General features: G+C 48.2%; 1 protein-coding gene across 2 annotated transcripts in view; it reads left to right on the top strand.

Annotated features, from left to right (window-relative positions):
* Window positions 1-25639, top strand: part of SRPX (sushi repeat containing protein, X-linked) — a 122886-nt gene that overhangs the window by 65422 nt on the left and 31825 nt on the right. For both annotated transcript variants that reach the window (XM_001927105.5, XM_005673554.3), the window contains 6 exons: window positions 1428-1619; window positions 3892-4068; window positions 17693-17819; window positions 21579-21700; window positions 22455-22634; window positions 24501-24634. In XM_001927105.5, coding sequence (XP_001927140.1) covers window positions 1428-1619; window positions 3892-4068; window positions 17693-17819; window positions 21579-21700; window positions 22455-22634; window positions 24501-24634 — 932 coding nt within the window. The remainder of the gene's footprint in view (window positions 1-1427; window positions 1620-3891; window positions 4069-17692; window positions 17820-21578; window positions 21701-22454; window positions 22635-24500; window positions 24635-25639) is intronic.

Here is a 25639-nt window from a genome sequence, read left to right as displayed (position 1 = left end):
ACAGCCACCCGGGATCCAAGCCGTGTCTGGGACCTACACCACAAGGCAACACTGGATCCTTTAACTCACTGATGGAGGCCAGGGATCGAACCTGCATCCTCACAGATACTAGTCAGGTTCGTTACCACTGAGCCACAACAGCAACTCCCATGTTTTGGGGGGTTTTTTGAATGAGACTGATGTGCTATCTCCAGTGCTAACGAGGCACCTGTGTTTTTTTTTTTTTAAGTGTGGTTGATTTACCATGTGCCAATTTCTACTGTACAGCAAAGTGACTCTGTTATATGTATACATAATGTATATATTATACATTATAATGTATGCATACACATTCTTTTTTATGTTGTTTTCCATCATGGTCTGTTCCAGGACTTTGTCATGACTGAGAAGCAGACAGAAACACATCCTTAGAAGAGAATTCTTGGAAAAGTCCAACAGGGAATGTCTCCCTTCCTGGCCACATGATGGCGCACGAACCCCACTTGCTGACAGCTCAGGTGCTGGGGTGGAATGAGGAGCTGGAAGCTGTAGGGAGGTGGCTCCTATTTGGGGAATGGAGAGCTGGACAGGCTTGAGGGAGCAGTCTGTGGTCCCCAGTGATTGTGCAGCGGCCACCGTGGGAAGTTCACCAAGAGGCTAGCCTGGCTCTACTCATTTTACAGCTCCTTCCAAAAGCCCAGGGGAGAGGTTGAGATGTATTAGCGTCATCCTAGCTGTGCTCTGGGCAACTAAGTGACGAAATTCAAAACCCCCTGGAACTTTGCCATCTGAGAAGGCTGTCACTCTCTTACCTAAATTGGGCCTAACTGGGAACATATGGGAAGCAATTGTTCTGTGACTTTCAGCCCAAATTATATCCTGTGGCAAGACCTTGGAGCTTCGTTCGCATTAATTAAGATTGTGGGATGAGTTTTTACAGTGACTAGGATACAGACTTGGAAAAAAATTGAAACAAACCAATTATTGACTCCCCACCACTATGGGGATGGTATAGATGGTTGACGCTAGGGTTCGCCTGACAGCAGTTGCAGTCCAGAGAATTATATATCTAGTTAAGGGAAATACCCAAAGGAACAAGCAGTCATTGACTATTTACCACGTGCTAGGCATTGTGCTAGGTGCTTGATATGCATTTTTTTTTTTTTAGTCCTTATATGAGCCCTATGACGTAGGTAGAGGTATTAACACAGAGAGGTCAAGTAACTTGTCCGAGATCACACAGCTACTGCGGGAGGAACCTGGACCCATATTGAGATACATCTGACACCTAGTCTCGTGATCATGACCTGCCCACCCAGGGATATGGGGCACTATTTGGAGGTCCACAGTCTCAAATGCAGCCAGCCAGGAACTTCAAGAGCGAGGAGACACATGTTCTGGAGATGTGACTTTCTGTTTCTCCTGTCCTTTGTTTCCGCTTCCTGTAGACACCCCGTGGTGCTCCCCCATCAAGGTGAAGTTTGGGGATGTATACTGCAGGGCCCCTCAAGGAGGCTACTACAAAACAGCCCTGGGAACCAGGTGTGACATTCGCTGCCGGAAGGGCTACGAGCTGCACGGCTCTTCCCAGCTCATCTGCCAGTCAAACAAACGGTGGTCGGACAAGGTCATCTGCAAGCGTGAGTAGCCCAGCCCCATGGTGGGACCTCAGGGCCCATCGGGGCCAATGGTCTTGTGCTGTGAGAGCAGGGATTGTTAGTGAATGTTTCGTGGACTTTGATGAGAAAAAGGTTTCCCAATAAACCCTTTCGACAATGAAAGAGAAAGAGGAGGGCAGGGCGTCTCTGGAGCACAGGGACACAGGTTCGATCCCCAGCCTGGCACAGTGGGGTAAAGGATCTGGTGTGGCTGCAGTGTCAGTAGCAACTACAGCTTGGATCTGATCCCTGGCCAGGGAACTCTATATGCAGCAGCGTAGCCAAAAAAAGAAAAAAAATCATAAAAGAGGATTACAAAAGACAACAATTACATTGGAGTTCCCATCATGGCTCAGCAGTATCGAACCCATCTACTATCCATGAGGACATGGGTTCGATCCCTGGCCTCGCTCAGTGGATTAAGGATCTGGTGGTGTCGTGAGCTGTGGTGTATGTAGGTCACAGATGTGGCTTGGATCCCTCATGGCTGTGGCTGTGGCGGAGGCCGGCAGCCGTAGGTAGCTCCAATTCGACCCCTAGCGTGGGAACTTCCATATGCCGCAGGTATAGCGGCAGAAAGAAAAAAGGAAACTCCTCTTGTGGGCAGAAGCCATTGGGTTCCTAGCATATGGCAGAAGTGAGATGACACGATCCAGACAGAGGGGTGTGACGGGCTGTTTGGGAAGGCGAGAGAACAGAAGTTTGTTTAGCGAACAGATTATTTCTGTTCAGTAAGTGCTGGACCCTGGAAAGGTGTTGGGGATTAGGAAATAAACAAGACACACCGGCTCTGCCATCAAGGGTCCCCAGCCATCAGGGGTCCCACCGAATAGCATGAGAGACAGCGGGCAGAGGTGTAAATCCCTGCAGAAGAACAGGAATGGTGCCACTCACGCCATGGACTCCTGGTAGTAGAGACAGCTGTTCTCCCAAGGGATAGAGCTTCGGAGGCAGGGAGAGAATTACTGCACAAGGATGCTTATTCCATGAAAGGCAGGCTGCCTCAGGGGAGAAGCCTGGAAGCACATTTCAGGGGCTGACTTTTAGCTTCCTGGAAAAAAATCACATCTCATTTGGGAACCTGCAGGTAGCACAGCACTGTCGATGTGCATTTTAGATGCCATTGCTGTTCAAAACAGCTGTCGTATCTGGAGCCTCAGTTGTGTGGCAAGCATTTCACATCCATGCAGTTCTTGCAGCAACACTTTCATGTGGACGCCATTGCTTTAACTTTATTGTTGGGGCGGCTGAGGTTGGGGGCTGCAGCCAGATGATCCAGCCAGGGCAGACTAGGCACCTGGGTGACGAAAGTGGTCACCCTCAGTGCTTCACCCAATGTCCCTGGCTACTTTGTGTCCATCTGCCAGCTTCTGCGTGCACTGCTCTTAAAGACGTGTACCTTCGATTGATTTTTTTTCCGAGAAGAGGTTTCCTCTGCTCCTTCAGGGGACTGACAGGGCTTGCAGCTACCCTGCCTGGAGGCGGGACAGACTGTCCTTCAGGCTCCAGAGCTCCCCCGTGGGATCAGGCCAAGGCTGGCTTTACCTGAAATGCCACCTTCCCCACCTCCCCTGTCTCGCTTCCCCGACCCTTCACTGGGCTCCCTGGGAGCACTTTTCTTACTAAAACACTTGCACACAAATCCTGGTCTCAGCATCTGTTTCCAAGGAACCCAGTCTAAGACAGTGGCTTAGCTGGGATGCCAACCCAGGGCAATCCGTGCACTGCCTTGATGTGAGAGCTCCATTCCCAGACCAGAGACTGAACGAGGGCAGCGGTAAAGCACTGAGTCCTAACCACGAGACCACCAGGGAACTCCTCCTTTTTTTTCTTTTTTTTGGCTTTTTAGAGCCACACTCACAGTGTATGGAGCTTCCCAGGCCACGGGTAGAATGGTAGCTACAGCTGCCAGCCTATGCCACAGCCACAGCAACAGGGGATCCGAGCCACGTCTCTAATGTACACCATGGCTCATGGCAATGCCGGATCCTTAACCCACTGAGCGAGGCCAGGGATCGAACATGCATCCTCATGGATCCTAGTCAGGTTTGTTAACTGCTGAGCCACAAAGGGCACTCCCGGAACTCCTTTTTTGATTGTTTTTGATGTGAAACTTTGTGTCCCTTCGGTGCGACAAGCAACCATCCATTATATTTCAATGAACTTCCCCCTATGCTGTCAGAGTTTCCAGACTCCAAAACTCTGTGGACAAAAACTAAGAAATGCTGACTCACTGCTTTGCTCTTTTTTTCAGAAAAACGATGTCCTACCCTTGCCATGCCAGCAAATGGAGGGTTTAAGTGCGTCGACGGAGCCTACTTTAACTCCCGGTGTGAGTACTACTGCTCGCCAGGATACACATTGAAAGGGGAGCGGACAGTCACGTGTATGGACAACAAAGCCTGGAGCGGCCGGCCAGCCTCCTGTGTCGGTAAGAAAATATCACCAACCCTTAAGCAGCAACTATTTTGGGAGGAGCAGGGGTTGTCCGTACAGTGGATTGATTTTTAAGGAAGCCTCCATGTCCCATGTGTGAAGCGTAAGTGCCCAGGGGTTCTCTTGGCCCCTTCTTGTCTGGCTCAGCGCAGACCTCGCCTCAGTCTCTAGCTCAAGCTGACTTCACAGCTCCTGGCTTTCCTCGGGCTTGTCGCTGGTCTTGGGATGGCAGCAGCTGCTTCGGCTCGGGGATCTGCCCTGTCACAGTGACAGGGTTATTGCCGCGGCCTGATGGTCCGCGGAGAGCCTCTCTGTGTCTTTGAACTGACAGACTAGTTCCTTTGTGTTGACCTGGGAGTCAGAAAGCGCTCAGTTTGCTAAACTTGGAAGGGATTTGGCTCTTTCACCTTGCGGGGCGGCGGGGTGGGGAGTGGGGGTGTCTGTGGAGCAGTTGTTCTTAGTTAGGGTTGGGGATCTTTAGAAATGCCAAGTCTCCAGCCCCCCCAGACCTCCCCATCAGAAACTCCTGGGAGGGGGGCCAGCACTCAGTGTTTTGATGAGCCCCTCAGGGCTTTTCTGAAGGGCTTAGGAGCGCTCCTGATCTAAGGTGGTGCTTCTCCAATTTGGGAATCAGGGAGGGGCCTTGGTAACAACAGAGATTCTGATTCAGCAGACCTGGTGTTGAGCCTGGGATGCGGCTAGACCTCGCTGTAGGGCAAGGTTTCAGAATCTTGGCACAGTGGGCATTTGGGGTCAGATAATTACTTGTCGTGGAGTCCTGCTCTTTGCACGATAGGATGCTTGGCAGGGTCTTGGCTTTTACTCACTAGAGGCCAGTAACATCTCCCCCACCCCCAACTCCCATTCGTGACACCAAAAATGCCTCAGACATTGTCCAATGTCCCCTGGAGGGAGGAGGAGAGGAGGGAGAAAAGCCACTCCCTTCTTAAGAATCACCTGTCATGGGCCAGTGGAGTCCCACCCTGGCTACTTACTAGACTCTTTTAGAACTTAGCCATGCTTTGGTCCTACCCTAGAGATCTGATTGAGTTAGCTTGATGCGGGACAACTGGAGGAGGCAGGGGGTGTTAAAAAAGCCTCCCAGGAGTTCTTCTGTGGTGCGGTGGTTAAGGATCCGGCATTGTCCAGCTGCTGTGATGCGAGTTCCACCCCAGGCCTGGAAACTTATGTACATTCCACGAGCGTGGCTAAAAAAAAAAAAAAAAAAAAATCGCCTTCCTTTTGGAGTTCCCGCTGTGGCACAATGAGTTAAGGATCCGCTGTTGCTACAGGTGTGGTGTAGGTTGCAGATGTGGCTAGGATTCGATCCCTGGCCCGCAAACTTGCCATGGGGGCTGCTGAAAAAGAAAAACAAAACACAGCAGAATGACCCAATTAAAAAAAAAGCAGGGAATTCCCGTTGTGGCTCAGCAAGACAAATTTCCAGACCTGCAGGATTGGAAACGCTGGGGTGGGGCCTAGAAATCTGCATTTTCATAGGCCCTCCAGGGGATTCTGATGCTCAAAAGGTTGAGAATATGCCTTAGAAGATCACTTTTGGGAAGAACTTTTTTTTTTTTCTTTTTACGGCCACACCCACAGCATATGGAGATTCCCAGGCTAGGGGTCGAATCAGAGCTACAGCTGCCAGTCTACGCCACAGCCACAGCAACGCCAGATCCGAGTCATGTCTGTGACCTGCACCACAGCTCACGGCAAGGCCATGTCCTTAACCCACTGAGCGAGGCCAGGATCGAACCCGCATCCTCATGGATCCTGGTTGAGTTTGTTACCACTGAGGCACAACGGGAACTCTGGGAAGAACTTTAGTACCTTTTCATTCAAAATAGTGCCCTGCTGGTTTTGGCAGCAGCAGGAAGGAAGCTTTTTAGAAATGTAGAATCTTGGGACCGATCCCAAACCTGGCAGATCAAAATCCACATTTTAAGGAGATCCCCAGGGCATTCCTGTGTCCTTTAAACACTGAGGCAGTCTGCTCTGGGACAGTGGTTTTCAACTCTAGCTGCTAATTCTGAATCTGGTATTTTGCCAAACTCTCGCCCAAGTAGTTGAAAACCACTGTCCCAGGGGATCATTTACTCATAGAGTGTTAGAGCTGCCAGCCCCACCCCGACAGAATATTCTAGTCCAGTCCCCCATCTACAGATGAGGCCTGAGAGGTCACCTGACTTGCTAAACATTGTGTAGAGCCAAGCCCATGTCTCTGGGCTCTCAGGTTCAAAGTTGCTGAATCCAGCGCTGGCACTGAGGTGGCAGCTGGCCACAAGAGCTTGGCTTCTACCCTGCTGGAGTCTGCCCATCCTCCAGGGAGTTGCTCAGCTTGCGGTGCTAAATGTGCTTTACCCCAGGGACTCAGTGGGCAGATACTTAAGGAACGAGACCAAAACTAGAGGCTCCCTCTAGAGCAGATGTGCAACAAGCCCTCTGGCCTTGGTCCCGGGAGTGTCTTCGTGATGGAACCACTGTCTACTGTCTTCCTTGGCAGCATCAGCCATTCTCACTCTGCCCTTATGTGGTTAATGAGCTACAGCCAGGGGACCTGGCCCGAGACATGAGCAAAACCCTTCTCTATCAGAGTCACAGTCTGGACCACACCTTGTATCCATTTGACAAGAGCATCAGGTCCAAATAATTACTCAGATAACTGACTCAGATTTATTCTGGGCTTCTCTTTCTCTAGGATTTATTTTTTTATTTTTTTTGCTGTAGGGCTGCACCTGAGGCATATGGAGGTTCCCAGGCTAAGGGTCTAACCGAGCCGTGTCTGTGACCTACACCACAGCTCATGACAACGCCGGATCCTCAACCCACTGAGCAAGTCCAGGGAGCGAACCCTCAACCTCATGGTTCCTAGTCAGATTCATTTCCACTGTGCCACAGCGTGAACTCCTCTTTCTCTAGGATTTAGATAGGAGTTTGAATTGATCAGCCGCTGGGAAAAGAGAAACCATTCTAGGTATTTCATACAGAGGAGAATTTAAAACAGGGCATTGGTCACAAAAACATAGGAAGAGCTGAAGGAGCAAAAGAAAAAAAAAATTGTTACCAGAAATTAGTTAATAGCAGAAAGCCATACCAACCCAGGGCTAGGGGTGCCGGAGCAGGCTGGTAGTGTTGCGCCAAGTCCATAAGCCTCACCTTTGATGCTGACATTTCTGTACCTGACACCATCAATGATGAGAATGAAGTCAGGACCCCAGGAACCCCTCACTGAAGCCCTGACCAGAAGCCCAATGGCTCCCGTATTTTTCCTGCCTTCTACTCTCATGAGAGGGTCTCCCACTGGCAAATCGAGTCAGCACCCAGCTGGCAGCAGGAGTCTGAGAGATGGCCTTTGGAGATTATCGGTCCAGGCAGTACGAGAGACATGGTAGAAACACAGAGCACCAGCAGAGTATTGGGCACAGCAACCTTTTTCTGAGGTTTTAGACATCTCGTCCCCAATCACTGCGGTTCTCAGGAGAAGAGCGCAGAGCAGTCCCGCACGGCCAGGGCAGGTGGGCTCTGAACTCTGGACGTGCTCCTTTGGAAGGACATGACCTGAGGCCAGATGTTCAGGTCCGAAGAGCCCCTCCCAGACGTCGCTTTCACTCTCTCCCTCCGTGACTTGGTATGCGCCAGCCAGTTCTTCGAAACACGCACCCCCCTTTCCTAAATTTGTTGAATTTCTCCCCCCTCACATTGGAAGGAGCAGAGGTGATGGGAGGGGAGAAGCTTCTCGCAGGTCTTCCTGCTGAGCAGGCACTGGCAGATTCCTTTAAGGATCGCAGTGTTCGGACGTCCAGATTGTGTGCAACAATGGAAAGAAAACGCTGATTGTTCTCAAAGAAGCAATAAGCCGGACCAGATGGGCCTGGAACCTTCCCAGAGGGGGAGAGAGAAAACTAAGAAACGCAGCCCACTTTCAGGGTACTTATCACAGAGAGGGGCTGGGGCAAGGCTCAGGCATATTTGGGGGAGGGCGGGATTTGTGCTTGCAGTGCGGGAGGCATGGTGGAAAGGGGACCAGTGAGCCGCCAGAGAACAATGAACTTCCGGGAAAAGGAAATGGACAAAACGCACAGGCGTGTCTTTCTTTGATTCTGTGACAGATCAGTTGGAGTTTGCCCCCAGTGCGTTTTACTCCGGGGATGTCACGGTCTGTTTTGGCTTTAAATGTATTAAATTCGTTGAATATTTGTGTGTGTTGGCAGGGCTTGAGCGTCCTTGAGCGTAACTCAGAGCCCCAGCCTTGTTTCAGAGCTGACACATGGTGTTCCCAGACGCCTGCACCGTCTTGAACAATGCCTCTTGGCCAGAGCTGTGCTGAGGGCTAAGCCAGTGGTCTTAGTTCGCCTCCGGATCTGGAGGGCAGCAAGAACACTGGGCTTGCTTTTGACGCTGAGGTGGTCAGCTCTGTGGTTGAGCTAATTTGAAAGGACCACGAGTTAAAGGGAATTCTCCGAGGCAGCCCACACTCTGGCAGTGGACTCAAAGCCATGGTTATTTCGGAAGTGGATATAGATAGAAATAAGTCAATGTAGGAGAAAAAACATAGTGCAGATTGCAGGAGGGAGGGTAAAATATTTCGAGAGCCACAGCTTCCATGGATCGAAAAAAATAAACTTTGGAATGTAACGACTATTGTTTAGGGGGATTTTTTTTCTTTCTTTCCAGTTTTAGTTCTTTTTGGTTACTTTGGCCTTGAGATAGAGCAATGGACAGTTAGAATTACCTCCTCATCTAGACACCAGATTTCGAGTAGATGCATGATCTCTGCTTTAGACCAGCACTTTTTCCTAGGCCAAAAGAGGAAGAGAAAAAAAAAAAAATTCAAGAAAGTTAAAAACCCATGGACGATGAAAACCGAGCAAACACCTCTGGACATGCAGAGAATGCCATTTTGTTTTTTTGTTTTGTTTTTTGTTTTTAACAATGGACAATGCAAAAACCAACTTGGTTTTTGGAATTACTCTCTGCTTGTTGTATAATTTCTCTAGAATCAACGAGTTGGAAAGTTAACACAAATGGGATTCTGGAATAGAAAAAAAAATCAGGGATTTTTAGATATGCAAATTGATGGAATATTTTTCTGGCTGCCCAACTCTGATAGCAGGGTTTACCCAGCGGCCCCTATAGAAGTTTGCTGGACTGAACGGCATTATTTCCAGAGATTCACTTGAAGGTACAAACACCATGGAGCTAAGAGTAAATGCATCAATGCCTTGTTGCAGATGCTCTGAAATCACACCAAAGGGTTGACAAATACACATTCCCTTGCAAATTTCAGGAAGCTCATTTCAGCTTTGCCACAACTTGCTCGATGGAGAAACCGTCCACTTTTTACCTGGCATGATTTGGTAGTGCAACCTGAACAGGTAAACTTTGAGTGGCCCTCTGTAATAGAAATATATCACCAATGGATTTTTAGTTGGGCATCTTTCTGATGAAAAGAGTGACTTCTAATTGCGGAGTTCATGGCTTCTCTTCTTTACTCTCTTGTCGATGGGGGAAGTTTTCTTAGTATCTTACATGGTGCCAAAGAGATGAAACCACTGGAGTTCCCATCGTGGCACAGTGGAAATGAATCCGACTAGCAACCATGAGGTTTCAGATTCGATCCCTGGCCTCGCTTAGTGGGTTCAGGATCCGGCGTTGCCGTGAGCTGTGGCGTAGGCTGGCAGCTGTAGCCCCAATTTGACCCCTAGCCTGGGACCCTCCATATGCCTCAGGTGTGCCCCTAAAAAGCAAAAAAAAAAAAAAAAAAAAAAAAGAAAGAAAGAAATGAAACCACTTTCCAGAGACATCCAGCAGGATTACACTCTAGCTGGGGGAAACAAGCAATTGGGCAAGTTTTCAGGGTCCAGGTTTGTTCTGCCTTTGACGGTCCCTTTCTTCTTGTGCCCCGGGAAATGATTGCTTCCTTCCTTCACCAACCTCAAGCTTTTTTTTTTTTTTTTTTTTTTTTTTTTGCTTTTTAGGGCTGCAGTCGTGGCATATGGAGGTTCTCAGGCTCAGGGTTGAATCAGAGCCGTAGCCGCTGGCCCACGTGAATGTGGGATCTGAGTTGTGTCTGCGACCCACACCACAGCTCAGGGCAATGCCAGATGCTCAACCCACTGAGTGAGGCCAGGGATCGAACCTTCGTCCTCATGGTTGCTAGTCAGATTTATTTCTGCTGAGCCATGAACTCCACCAACCTCAAGCTATTTTATGTTTGTATCAGTAATCTATTGCTGCACAAGAGACCACCCAAAACTTAGTGGCTTCAGTCATGCTGTTGCTCATGGTCGTTTGGTTGGGAATTCAGGCAGGGCTCAGTGGAGACAGCTCATTTTGTTCCACGTAGTAATGGCTGAGGTGCCCGATTGGGGCAGGAGGATCCAAGATGGCTTCACTCCCATGTCTGGCCTCTCACTCAGAGGTGGCTATACTGGCTGGTGTTTGACTGATACTCTTTCTCTCTCTCTCTCTTCATCATTTCTCATCTTTTCCACACGGCCTCTCCCGTCAGGCAATTGGACTTCCTTAGATGGCACCTTGGCATCTAAGGGAGTCAACATAGAAGGTTCCAGATGCTTTAAGGACCTAGTGCTGCGACTGGCATAGGGTCAGTTTCCGTGTATTCTGTTAGTCAAAACAAGTCACAAGCCTGGCACAGATTCAAAGGGAGGGGAAACAGACGTCACTCTTGTTAGGAGGAACTTCATGTGTGTCCAGGGATGACGGGTTGCCGTCTTCACAGGAAATGCACCATGTATTTGTTAGAAATCAGAGTTTAGACGTCATGAGTGAAATACATCTTGGAAGATGCCATACCAAATTTCACAAAACAAGTGTGACTGCTTATATCCCAGTTCAGGTACTATTTTTTTTTTTTTTTGGTGGTCTTTTTAGGGCTGCGTCCACAGCATATGGAGGTCCCCAGGCTAGGGGTTGAGTCGGAGCTGCAGCTGCCCGCCTCCACCACAGCCACAGCCACGCCAGATCTGACCCCCATCTGCAACCTACACCACAGCTCACGGCAACACCGGATCCTTAACCCACTGAGCGAGGCCAGGGATTGAACATGCGTCCTCATGGATGCTGGTGAGATTCGTTTCCACTGAGCCACGATGGAAACTCCAGTTCAGGTACTATGAACAAGGCTGAAATCGTAATGCCTTAAACAAGACAGAAGTTCCATTCACATAAAAATGCTTGTCTGGCACAGTGTCCCAAGGCCAAGCTCCTTGTCTCTTGATCTTCTGTCCTCATTTGTGGCTCTCATCCCTTAGATGGCTGTTCCAGCTCCCCGCCTCATGTGCATTCAAACCCGGGTGAGGGAGTGGAGGGCACCCTCACCCTCCCCCACACATTTTTTTCCCACACATCACTTTTTCTCACACATGGGCACACCTAATTTCACAGGAGGCTGGGAAACATAGGCTTTATTCTGGAAGGCCATAGGCCCAAGGAAACTTCTTTTGCTCTAAAAGAAGGAGGATCAGGCATTCCCCGGTAGCCTAGCAGTTAAAGATGTGACATTGTCCCTGCTGTGGCTTGGGTTACTGCCATGGCGTGGGTTTGATCCCTGGCCCAGGAACTTCCACAGGCTATGGGCACGGCCCCCCAAAATAAAAGAAGGGGAGTCAAAGAGCAGGTGAACCAACCACTAGTCTCTGTCACCTCAACTCCACAGATTGAGCGGAAGTTGGTGTAGAAGATCAAGGAATAAAAGAAGGGCGAAAAGGAGCAGTGAAAAAGCCAGTTGGTGTAAATCAGCTATACTTCAATAAAATCAATTGTTAAAAAATTCAACCAAAAGATCATGTTATATAACATATATGTAGAAGAATGGATATAAACAGTTTGCATAAAAATTGAGGTTCTCATTGCAGTAATAAGTTGTAGGTAATAAAGAAAATATATAAATAGTTCTCAGACTTAATAGCCAGACTTAATACTGTGGCTCAGCAGTAATGAACCCCTCTAGTATCCACGAGGACAAGGATTCAATTCCTGGCCTCGCTCAGTGGGTTGAGGATCCGGCGTTGCTGTGAGCTGGGGTGTAGGTTGCAGATGCAGCTCGGATCCCGCCTTGCTGTGGCTGTGGTGTAGGCCGGCGGCCACAGCTCCAATTCGACCCCTAGCCTGGGAACCTCCATATGCCGAGGGCGCGGCCCTAAAAAGACCAAAAAAAAAAAAACCACAAAAAAACCCAAAACCGTAGCCAGTTGAAATGGGTTATGGAGGATGTCAGAGAGGAAAGAGGCATTAAATGGAGTCTGTTTGCTATGAGCAGCTGTGACAGTCCTCTACTTGCTAAGAATGCCACCTTGCCTTAGAATTAGGCGGAGAGAGAGAACCCTTCCCCGTCCCCCCAGCATCCCCCAGGTCAGGCGGTCCCAGACACAAATACAAATTGCTGTCATGTTCTGAAGCTCCTGTTCATCATACCCCAGCAGTCATGTTCAAACATGGGTCTCCCTGGAAAACACTATTTAAGCAAACATTTAGGGTGCAGTTAGTTCATAGCCTTAGTTTAAAGGATTTTTTTCCCTTGTTATCTCAGAACATTGTCCTTTTGAACCTCTTTCTTATTTCCACCAGCTACCTGGTTAGATGGGTTAAATATTCCCAAGTAGGGAGTTCCCGTTGTGGCTCAGCAGTAATGAACCTGACCAGTATCCATGAGTATGTAGGTTCGATCCCTGGCTCTGCTCAGTGGGTAAGGGATCTGGTGATACTGTGAGCTGCAGCATAGGTCACAGATGCGGCTCAGATCCCACGTTGCTCTGGCTGTGGTGCAGGCTGGCAGCTGTAGCTCCGTACCACCCTTAGCCTGGGAGTTTCCATATGCCCTGGGTGTGGCCCTAAAAAGACATACATATATATAAGTTTGTAGTTTGGCTTCTCAGATAAATAGTAGTTGATACAGTGTGATATATTTCTTTTTTTTGCTTTTTGTTTTTTTTTTGCTTTTTAGGGCCACATATTTAGTGTGGCATATATAGTAAGTTCCTAGGTAGAGGTCCAGTCGGCGGAGGTACAGCCGCCGGCCTACGCCACAGACACAGCAATGTGGGATCTGAGCTGCACCTGCAACCTACACCACAGCTCACGGCACCGCCGGATCCTTGACCCACTTGAGCGGGGCCAGGGATCAAACCCGCATCCTCATGGATACTAGTCGGGTTCGTTACCGCTGAGCCACAATGGGAACTCCTCTTTCTGATATTTGTATGTAGAGAGGAAACTAGAGCACACAGGAGGGAGACAGTTCATCTGATGTCTCCAATGAGTGGGGCAGAGGCCAGGATTTTCCCAAGAGTCACAGGGTTTCCACACAACCACTGGCTCTGCGGGCCTCCTGACTCCACAGGGCATTGTGATTAGGTTTCTATAGTAACTTTGTTTATGTCATTCATGGAAATTTATAATAACGTATAAAAAGCAATGATGGCCATGGCTGTGTAATCATAGGTTTCTGGAGCATCTGCTGGAGGGCAGGCCAGCTGGTCCCATCAGCTGAAGAGAGGGCATGATGCTTGAGGATGCAGTAGAACTGTGTCCTGCTGCCGCTCTCCGAGGATTTATGGGGAAGCCAGAGCAGGCGGCCCCGAAAGAATGGAGAAAAACACTAGGTCAGCAGCAGGCAGTCACACAGAAGTGTTCGACTTATTAAAATAATTCAAAACTATGTGACCCTGCCTTAAAAATCCCAGACCACAAAGAAATTCCAGAAGAGAGGAAATGCTTCCCAGTCTAGAAATGGGCATGATAATAACAAGCCTCAGGCTAGTGGGTGGTGGTGAGAATTCAGTGAAATCACGCAGGGGTAGTACTTAGCCCGAGGTGGGCGTGTGGGAGAGCTCAGTAAATATTAGCTATTATTTTTAGTGCCTTATTTCTTCTTGTCTCTGGTTTGGAAGATGATTGCTTCTGAAAAATTAGGCCAGTTTCAACTGATCATGGTTAGCCGCCATAAGCTGGCTTTGGGAAGCTCCGAGACTCTTTATCCAGATAACCTAACTTGGAGTGGTGATTGCTCACAGTGCCAGTATGTCTAGTTTAGGTGGAAAAGAACTCAGTATATCATCCAGATGTTTAGTTCCCATGACCCAAAGGCGAATGAGTCTCTTCACTCTTGACAGTGTTGGCTCCAAGAAAATAGGGTAACGCAAAATAATTTTACATTGAAATCTAGTTCCTTTCCTCGACTTCTCCCTTTTGGCTTTACATTTTAAAAAATGCTTTCTGGAGTTCCCGTTGTGGCGCAGTGGTTAACGAATCCGACTAGGAACCATGAGGTTGTGGGTTCGATCCCTGCCCTTGCTCAGTGGGTTAACGATCCGGCGTTGCCGTGAGCTGTGGTGTAGGTTGCAGACGCGGCTCGGATCCCGCGTTGCTGTGGCTCTGGTGTAGGCCAGTGGCTACAGCTCCGATTCGACCCCTGGCCTGGGAACCTCCATATGCTGCGGGTGCGGCCCAAGAAATAGCAACAACAACAACAACAACAACAAAATAAATAAATAAATAAATTAAAAATAAAAAAAAAAATGCTTTCTATCATGAGAGTGCCAACTATATTTGGCCAGCAGGGGTCAGGTATTGTATACTTGTCTTTGGGATTCACCCAAAGCTGAGAAATGTTCATCTGAATGATAAAAGTATATCTTCTATCACCTATCATAGTAAAAAAAAATTAAAAAAACTTAGCAACTGAAAATAGACACTTCTAATGCATTTAAAGGAGCTCGTGTTTCGCCGTAACATTTATACACTTTATATCAATTCTAAGAAACATTTTTTTCCCCACATTTTAATATCCCTGAAATTAGGGTGCATCCCACAATTAATAAGTGACTTAGATTTGATAAAATGTGGTAGTTATTCAGTTTAGGATTAGTGTATTAGGGCTGTAAATTCACACTCCATCGAAGCATGACATAGAATGAAAATGAATTTGGATTGCTGAAGACAAAATTGTTTAACAAATTATTCGTCATCTCTTACCCTAAATAAAATGAGAGGTTTTGGACAAGACACAGGAGAAAGTATCTGAAGACCTGGTGCAGTGACTAATTGCACTATCTCAAAGATGTTTGTGACTCAGAATCAAATGACATTTCATTTCCGCTCAGGCTGTAGTAGCATTTAAATCATTACCAGTTGATATGTAAGGCGATGCAAGTCTCAGTGTTGTTAATTTACTCTGCCTTCAAGTACATTCTGTACCTTTTCAGAATCATCAAGTAGAATTTACAAAAGTTTGAAGTCTCCCCTTCCTGTGATTTCACTTTGGCTACAATGAGATGAAGTCTAACCCAGTAAGAAATTGACAGCCCGTTTATTTCTGGTCCTTCTTATCAACCCACCTTTGATAGTGAGGGGCCAAAAATTCTATGACTGGGTCGAAAGAAACTACTTGAGGAAATTTGGGAGGGCTTCGGAGGGCCAGAGTCAAGGTAAAACTGCTTTCCCCAAACAGAAAGCCATAGAGAGTTGTCCCAGACAGGCCATTATTTAAGATATTGAGGAGCTTGTTGGGAAAAGACATAGCCAGAAAAGAGATAGCCTGTTCCAGCCGTAAGTGCTCTCATTTGGGGTATAATTCATGTTATCATTATTTACATGCCTGGCTTTAAATAGATCTCTTATGCTCTCCAAGCCTCTGTTTCCAGATCTGTAAAATGAGAGCACTGGGTAACTCCTTTAAATGCTCCTTTATAGTTTTTTTTTTTCCCCTTTGGCCGTGTCCTCAGCATGTGGAAGTTCCTGGGCCAGGGATCAAACCGACACCATAGCAGGGACCTGAGCCACTGCAGTGACAACGCCAGATCACTAAATGTTACTAATTGACTCTGCCTTTTAAAAATACATTCTCTACATTTTCAGAAGCATCCAGTAGAATTTGAGAATACCTGCTCAGCCACACAGGAACTAGCATTTACTTTTACCTCACCTGGGGCAATGCCATTTTCTACCTCGTGTCATATTTCATGTATAGTAACATAATCCCCCAATAGATTGTAAACTCCTTGAGAAGCACATGATTCTCTTGCCTTTGTGAGCGCCCAAACCCAGCAGTTGGAATGATGCCTTAGGGAAGGCAGGTACCCACTAACTATTTGTTGCTTTGCTGCAAATGGCATTATTTTGTCCTTTTTATGGCTGAGTAGTATTCCATTGCATATATGTACCACATCTTCTTTATCCATTCATCCATCAATGGACATTTAGGTTGTTTCCGTGTCTTGGCTATTGTGAATAGTGCTGCGGTGAACATACAGGTGCATGTATCTTTTTGAATGAATGTTTTGTCTGGATGTACGTCCAGGAGTGGGATTGCTGGGTCATATGCTAGTTCTATATTGCAACTAGAGATTCTCATACTAAGTGAAGTAAGTCTGAAAGAGAATGACAAATACCATATGACATCACTTATCTGTGGAATCTAAACTATGGCACAAATGATCCATCTACAAAACAGAAACAGATCACAGCCATGGAGAGCAGACTTGTGGTTGCCAGGGGCGCAGGGGAGGGAGTGGGATGGATGGGGAGTTTGGGGTTGGTAGATGCAAACTATTACATTTAGAATGGATATGCAGTGGGATCCTATTGTACAGCTCAGGGAACTATGTCCAGTCTTTGGAGGTAGAACATGATGCAAGACAGTATAAGAAAAAGAATGTATATATATATATACATATATATGTATATATATGTGTGACTGGGTCCCTATGGTGTACAGCAGAAACTGACGCGGCACTGTAAATCAGCTATACTCTACTCAAAAAATAGATATAGGGATATTCAGATTATGTCTTTTTTTTTTCTTTCCCTCTGCTCTCCTTCCTCCAACTTCTTGGTTTTGTTTTTAAATACTTTCTTCCATTTTTTTTTTTTAGGGCCACACCACAGCACATGGAGGTTCCCAGGCTAGGGGTCCAATCGGAGCTGGGGCCCCCAGCCTACGCCACAGCCACAGCCACGTGGGAGCCGAGCCGCGTCTGCGACCTACACCACAGCTCACGGTAATGCCGGATCCTTCACCCACTGAGCGAGGCCAGGGATCGAACCCGCATCCTCATGAATGCTAGTCGGGTTTGTTAACTGCTGAGCCACGACGGGAACTCCTATCTATGTCTTTTTGAATGAGCTTTGCTCGTTTGTAGCTTTCAATCAGTTTGTCAATTAAAAAAAGATTTGTTGCCTTGAATTGTATCAAACTAGGTGACACCTAAGGCACCCTTCTCTATGATGCTGACTTTAGAGCAGGAGGGACTCTCTCTGGCTGCAAGACTTCTCTTTGGGTAACTGCTACATTGCCGATTCAGCTGGCAGAGTGTGGAAGCTTGGGCAAGAAGTTGCTGTAGCTAATGTCTTAGCCCACAAGACACCCAGCAAGCCTGGTTGATGGCAGGTTTAGCCACGCACAGTTGACTGCTCAGTCTTTAAAACTCAGCAGGCAAGAAGGGGAAAGATGAAGTAAGGGATGAGAAATAGAGAGGAGTGAAGAAACCCTTCAAAAATTGGAGCACCTCGAGCTTTGGGCATGTCAAAGGGTGTTGAACCCCAAGTTGATGAGATATCCCATGATGATGCTGAGAATATGCTGGTTATATTTTCAGATATAGAACCTCCTAGAATCAAGTGCCCGAGCGTGAAGGAACGCATTGCTGAACCCAATAAGTTGACAGTCCGGGTGTCCTGGGAGACCCCGGAAGGAAGAGACACAGCAGATGGCATTCTGACTGAGTAAGTGCAACGTGGCAGCTGGAATGATGCGGCCTCTTTTTTAAGTGGGACATTCAGAGCCCAGAGTGAGACTGTGTATCTCTGCTGGCGTGTTTATGCTTTCAGATCTGGTACAGCAGTCTTTCAGCCACTCCACCTTCATTTCTTCATTTTTCTTCACCATCTGACATACTCTATATTTGGCTTGTGCATCTGTTCATTGCCTGTCTCCACTGCACTATGTCCCCTCCATGTCCCTGATGCCCAGAACCATGCCTAGCACATAGTTGGTACGCAGTAGATAGTGGTTGAAAGAGAAAAAGGAAGTGAGAAGAGGTGGTGAGGAGAAGGGACAAGAGAGGAAGAGGGAGCCAACTGGTTCACTCAAGGATTGACTCACCCCCGTTGCTTGCCAGGGGGCTCCCCCAGGCCTTCCGAAGTCACCGCCTCCCTGGGAAGCCTCTGTGTCTCCCAGGTGGAGCCCAATCCTGCCCCTTGTGCTCTGTGAGGATAGTTTAGTACAGAACTTGTCCATGCCTTGCTTTTTGGCACCTGTTTCCTTCAAACCATTGGATTTTTCGTTTGTGTTTTTAAACATGTAGCCACAATAACCCCTTAAAGAAGCACCTTATGAAAAAAGAGATGTCTCTGCCTTCTTTCCCAGCCCAGCCCCGCTCTCCAGGAACAGCTGCATGAATAGTTGGAAACACATCCCCAGAGTTTTAAAAATGGGTGGTTCCCTTCGGTGAAGTTCGGCTACATGTTGTTCTAATCCAGCATCTGGGCTTGTACCCCTGCTGCTCTCCGATCAGCCTCCGTTTCCCCTGGAGGCCACTACATCATGTCAGCACATTCACATCCACGCCTCGAGGTTCCTGGTCCTGTTAGACTTCTCCACCGAGTTTCCATGTGTGGACAAAGAATACCTCTGCCCTCCCCCCTGGTGAGCCACAGTACAGGGAAAGACCTTCTAGAATCCTATCAGTCCAGGCTGGGCAAAAGAAAATATTTGCAAGCACTTATTAGCAATAATAGAACATCTTCTACTAGAAAGAGGCCGAGTCTCTCACCCCTAGTGGGACATTTTGTTCCTACAGCCTGATGATTTTTCTGCCAGTGGCACCATCTAGCTTAGATAATATTATTTATGTTCCCCCTGTAACTCTTCCAAGACAAAGTTTGAGTATTAAGAAAATTATTGATTTGCTCTCATATACACTAGCCACAAAGCCCTAAGCAGAAACTTGAGGCATTTAGGATTAAAAAATCAACCATAGTTGACATAATCAGGGACTGAGTTTTAACTTTCCTCGAATCTTTCGGGACCCAGCACAATGCCTGGCCAAGTCCCTACCCCATAATAGGTTCTTAAATTTTCACGACTGTGATGGCTATTGAAATCCAGTGTCATAAACACAAAATACCATGTCATCAGATGACTCTGTTTATCTAGCAAGGATATTCACCTTGGCTTTTTTGTGGGTAACCTCTGTGTTATGGTTAGAAATGTGAGCTTTTTAAAAAAAATACAATCATGGGATGGAAAGCTCACAAATACTTTTTTTTTTTTTGTCTTTTTGGGGCTGCACCTGCAGCATATGGAAGTTCCTGGGCTAGGAGTTGAACTGGAGCGGCAGCTGAGTGAGGCCTACGCCACAGCAACGCCGGATCCGAGCCACATCTGGGACCTTCGCTGCAGCTTTCTGCAGTGCCGGGTCCCAAATCCTCACGGACACTGTGTTGGGTTTTTAACCCACTGAGCCACAATGGGAACTCCTCACAAATACTCTTTGTTATTTTTTGTTGTTGTGGGGCCACATCCATAGCATGCAGAAGTTTTCCAGCCAGGGATCAAACCCGAGCCCAGCAGTGACAATGCTGGATCCTTAACTGCTAGGTCACTAGGGAACTCCAGAAATGTGACCTTTTTCAAGAGCATCTTAGTAGCCCCAACGCCTCTGTTCAGAGCCGGTGGAGGCGTGGAACAGGATGCTGGCCGAATGAGGAATTCCTTGTCCCCTTTTCAGCTCTCACGTGGCCTTCTTGCTTCTCCGGCATTTCTCTTGTGACCCCTTCCCCGTGTCTTTTGCAAACTCCTGTTACCCCTTCTGGGAGGGGAGGTTCTAGTGTCAGGGGCTGGGACCAGTGCTTCCTGCGAGTTCCCTTGCTCCTCGTGCCTGTTATTTGCAGGTCGCAGATGAAGGAGAGCTTCTGAGAGGTTAGCAGCCACCCATAGTTTTGAAGCATAATTCCTCTCGGGTTTCTTGCATTTAAATTATGCTTCCTGAGGACCTTAAAGCAGCTAAGGTCCAAAATAACACACCTCAGCATTCCCATCGTGGTGCAGCAGATATGAATCTGACCAGTATCCATGAGGATGCAGGTTCGATCCCTGGCCTCATTCAGCGGGTTAAGGATCTGGCGTTGCTGTGGCTGTGGTCTAGGCCAGTGGCTACAGCTCCGATTGGACCCCTAGCCTGGGAACCTCCATATGTCGCGGGTGCGGCCCTAAAAAGCAAACAACAAAATAACATCTCGAATGGAGGGATTTCCAGCACTTTCCTAACACCCCTCACTTTATACTCGTAAACAACTACCTTGTCCACCTACGTGGAAGGTTCTCCTCAGTGTAACTTCAGACATCATTTCACGTGCCCATTATTAGGCAATATTCTCATTGCATTCTCCTAACAAGTGTAGAGTGAAGGGAAATTGTCTATGTATGGAAAAAAAAATAAAACCAAGCATTCGATTATGCCGTATTTACTGATGTTCTTATCAGAGAGCCAAGAAGAAAGAGTTACCCTCACTGTGTGACCTCGGGCCAGTTCCTTGATATTTTGGTGCTCAATGTTCTAATCTGGGTAATGGAAATAATGCCTACCTCATAGGGTTGTTGCAAGGATGAAATAAACTAATTTATGTAAAATGCCCAGAACCATGCCTGATGTGTGCGGTTTGTGCTAAGTACAAAGAACAATAATAACGATAGTAATACTAAATTATTAAATTAAACAATAACAAAGTATTACAAATTAAAAAATAATTTAGTATGATTATCCATATTATTCTTATTCTTAGGATCACCAAGGAATCACACTGAACTTGCCTTTTGCTCAGGAAAGGTTTCTCGTCACCCACATAGGAAAAGCAGAGAAAGGTCTGGCGCCCCCTGCAGGCCCTGACAGCCAGTGACCATTTGAACTCTCTTCAATGATTTTCCTCACTGAAAATGCCTTCATCCTCAACAGGGAGGCACTCCAGGTCCCCCTTGAAACACAGGAGGACTGGAGAAAGACTTGGGCTCTGGGTCCTCAGCCTCCCCCATCATCTGTTCTACATTCCGGCGAGAAAAATAAATCTGAACTGCTCAAGAATCACCATTTTCTGGTCTCAAACCACTCTTCTAAAATTAGAGTAAAGCTCAGGAAATTCTATTCTTCAAGAACTTAAGTAGTAGGAGTTCCCTGGTGGTTCAGCGGGTTAAAGATCTGGCGTTGTCACTGCCGTGGCTTGGGTCGTTGCCGCGGTGCTGGTTCAATTCCTGGCCCGGAAATTTCCCCATGTCGTGAGCATGACTGGAAAAAAAAAAAAAAAAAAAAAAGAATCGAAGTAGTAAAACTGGCCTAAGGGCTGTCGTGTGTTGTCTGCATCCTGCAGACGGGGTGCTCAACAAATGCCCCCTAATGGTCCCTTTTGCTCCTTAGGTCCATCATGGCCCAGTTGTTAGGCCCACAATGATTGTCTTTGGTGTTTCTGATTTTTGTTTTCCCTTTTTAGTGTTATTCTAAAAGGCCTACCCCCAGGCTCACATTTTCCAGAAGGAGACCACAAGATCCAGTACACGGTCTATGACAGAGCTGAGAACAAGGGCATTTGCAAATTTCGAGTTAAAGTAAGAGGTAAGATTACTGCTTCTTGGCTTTTTTTTTTTTTTTTTTTTGGTCCTCTCTTTGTAAGAGCAAAGGGAAGCGGAGCCTCAAGCCAGAACCCTCTGTGAGTGCCCGTGTCCAGAGGGATCGTTGCCAGCTCTGGATTAGCCTCTGACGGTGAGGCAAGGGGACGGGGGCTGTCTTAATGCCTGAATGTCACAGTACAAATCCGGATGAGGTTCAGTGCTGGCAGATGACTGGCGGAGTCTGAGGGGACAGGAAGCCAGTCTCACGTGAGCCCCCGGCTGGCTGTCCCAGAGGAATATTATTCAATAACTCTTCCACCCCTGGGCTTTGGTGACCGGCGAAAGCCTCTGTGTCTTTCTGTAAAGGAGCTTAGGAGCCCCCTAGCTTGGGTCACCAGGAGACCCCGTTCTTGGCGTTCCAGACCTTTGGTCCACCTGAAGAAAAAGGGTTTTCAGGTTTACTTTATTTCTCAGTGGTCTGGGCGGCTGATTACCAGCCATCTGTCCTCCTTCTGGGTTCAACCTCCTCGTCTAGAGCACAGCGGGCGAAACCGCTTCAGCTCAGCGGTCTCACTGGTGTGAACGGTGACCCTTCTGAGGCCCACCCACGGGCCAGATAGCCCCCTGCCCCCTCTGTCATTTCCCAGGCCCATGCAGAAGCCCGATCGCAGAGCTGGTGCCTCAGCCCTGCCCTTCCTCGGTTACGCTGGGTCGGGGAGCTGCGCACTGAGCCGCCTCCGGGCTTGTGTCCCCTACAGTCAGACGCTGCGGGAAACTCAACGCCCCCGAGAACGGCTACATGAGGTGCTCCAGCGACGGCGATAATTACGGGGCTACCTGTGAGTTCTCGTGCGTCGGAGGCTACGAGCTACAGGGAAGCCCTGCCCGAGTCTGCCAGTCCAACCTGGCTTGGTCTGGCACGGAGCCCACCTGCGCAGGTAGGCGTGCACCCCTCTCTCCAGCCGGCAGCAGACCCCGAAGACTCTTCGCCTCTGATTTCCAGGCTGGGGAGGAGAGAGGGTTTCCTTCTAAATACTTTGAAAGGCTGGATGCCATTCCTTCGCCATCCGATGGGTGAAAACGGTCCTCAATACCTGCGCAGCCCATCACACCTGCCCTCCCCCCTTGCCTCTATTTACTGATTTCTTTCACATCCTCCTAGGAGGCTGGAGTTGGGAACCCAAGGCCATGTGAATCAGTGGCATTATGAATCAGCAAAGCCTGTACCTTGTTCTTCCCTTCTATAAATATGAGACTTTTTTCTTCCGGGGGGGGGGGGCTTTTTAGGGCTGCATCCACAGCACATAGAAGTTCCCAGGCCTAGGGGTTGAATCAGAGCTGTAGCTGCCGGCCTACGCCAGAGCCACAGCAACTCGGGATCTGAGCTGCATCTGCCACCTACACCACAGCTCACGGCAACACTGGATCCTTAACCCACTGAGCAAGGCCAGGGATAGAACCTGTACCCTCACGGATACTAGGTGGATTTGTTTCCGCTGTGCCACTCTTTTTTTTTTTTTTTTTTTTTTTTTTTTTTGCCACACGCATGGCATGCAGAGGTTCCTGGGCCAGGGACTGAACCTGAGCCACAGCAGTGCCAACTCCAAATTCTTAATCACTAGGCTGCCAGGGAACTCCATAAGACTTTTTTTTAAATCAAAGCCAGTACACTACTGTGTGCAGACACTGTAACGCATGACACTAACTGGAAAGTCATGCAGACCTTGGGCATTCGGAATCTCTCCTCTGAATGTCAAATAAAGAAGATCAAGCTTTACCTACTCCTGGAGTCATGCAGATTAAATGAGGTCATCCCTGGAACAGTGGAATTGAGCGGTGCTCAGTACATGTCAGCTGTTATTACCGAGGAACAAAAAGTGGACTGGGTTGTGATCCTAGTGTGAAATTTGGACTCGCCAGAAAATTCTGGACATGTCTCTTACTTCCGCGCTCCACTTTTTTTTTCTCATTTCCTGGGACTTTATCTTCATGCTTTCCCTGTAATCCCAGCCATTCAGAGTTAGCTGAGACAGAGAAAGAGAGAGAGAAAAAGAGACAGACAGACAGAAATGTAAATCATGAGCTCAATGCCCGAGGCTCTTCAATTTCATAAAGTACAAAGAACAGCCCTCTTTGCTTCCCCGTCGGATTTCCTGAGGTCGGAGACGAATTCCCTCCCTCCTCCTCCTCTTCAAAGATAAACACATCTGAAGCCCCAGAACCCGTGACTCTATTGCCTTAGGTAGCAAAAGGGGCTTTGGAGATGTAATGAACCTAACGATTTCAAGATGGGGAGAGTGGCCTGGGTGATCCAGGTGGGCTCAATGTAATCCCGAAGGTCCTTATAAGAGGGAGGCGGAAGCGCTCTCAGAGTCAGAGAAAAAGGGCAGAGAGATGGGAAGACGCTACGCTGCTGGCTTTGAAGGTGGAGGAAAGACCACGAGCCAAGGAGCGCAGGCGGCCCCTTGATGCTGGAAAAGGCGAGGAAACAGCCGCTCCCCCAGAGCATCTTGTGGGGGAGGGAGGACACAGCCCTGCCAACGACCTTGACTTTAGGCGCTTGAAACCCCTTCTCAACTGCTGACTGCCAGGACTGTGAGAGAAGTTGCACGTGTTAAGCCACCGGCTTTGTGGAGATGAGTGGCAGCAGCAAGAGGAAACTCACCCAGGTTCCCACTCCCCAACCCGGTGCTTCTTGGGACCACCTCCGCCCCCAAACTAATACTTCCTGTTTGGATCCTTAATCTCAGGGTCTTACTTGTAACACACACGGTTCTGACCTCTCCGGTCATGTCTGATTACAGCCATGAATGTCAATGTGGGCGTCAGAACGGCAGCTGCCCTTCTGGATCAGTTTTATGAGAAAAGGAGACTGCTCATTTTGTCCACACCCACAGCCCGAAACCTCCTCTACCGGATGCAGCTGGGGATGCTGCAGGTGAGTCTTTGCAGCAGGGCCAAGGCGGGCGGGAGACCTCGGACCGGCGGGGCCCAGTCATTTCGTTAAAAGCAAAGGCCAGCTTCAGTGCCTAATCCATTTACCACGAGTTTCAGGCGCGGATGCTTTACAACTCCCACCATTCATTTCTCATTCTGGGGCATAAGCTGATTAACATTGACTCCCTGGAGCTACCCCAGTGTTTTTCCAGCTCATGAGCTTTGTTTGTCTTCCCTAATAAGCCTAATGGACGTGCGGTCCAGGCCCAGCCAAAGAACGGTGGTCTTTGCTGAACCGTCCAGGATGCTGCTGGGACGGGGGCAGTCCGTGTTGTTCTGCCCTCAGGGATGGCTCAAGGGATGAGAGGCGTCCTGCAGCCCTCAGGCCCTGTGTCCTCCTGCAGGGAGCTTCCCCAGTGCACAGAGCTCCTCGGAGAGTTGCCACCAGCTTTTAGAAAAGGGTGCTCACACTGTGGTCTGTGGACCAGCAGTATGGGCATCATCTGGGAGCTTCTTAGGAGCACCAATTCTCAAGCTCCATTCCAGGCCTCCCCGGTCAGAAGCTACCCTTTGGAAGTTCCTGTTGTGGCTCAGCAATAATGAACCCGACTAGTATCCATGAGGGCATGGGTTTGATCCCTGGCCTTGATCAGTGGGCTAAGGATCTGATGTTCCTATCGTGAGCTGTGGTGTAGGTTGCAGACACAGCTCAGATCCTGGGTTCCTGTGGCTGTGGTGTTGCCAGGCAACTGCAGCTCTGATTCAACTCCTAGCCTGGGAACTTTGAGATGTGCGGCCCCAAAAAGCAAAAAAAAAAAAAAAAAAAAATTACCTTTTAGCAAGACCTCCAGGTTATTCCTGAGCACTTTAAGGTCTGAGGGGGGCTTTTCTAGGAAATGTGCCCTTCCCAGCTCTGTACGTTGTAGAGCCACACAGTGAGGCAACCAGTGTCTTTTGGGGTGGGGGTGGGGAAAGCTAGAAACCGTGAGAACTGAGCTAGATAGAA

Source organism: Sus scrofa, chromosome X (genome assembly GCF_000003025.6).
Source record: "Sus scrofa isolate TJ Tabasco breed Duroc chromosome X, Sscrofa11.1, whole genome shotgun sequence".
Taxonomy (NCBI): Eukaryota; Metazoa; Chordata; class Mammalia; order Artiodactyla; family Suidae; genus Sus; species Sus scrofa.
The sequence above is the reverse complement of the archived record's forward strand: the minus strand, read 5'-3'. Positions and strand labels throughout refer to the sequence as shown.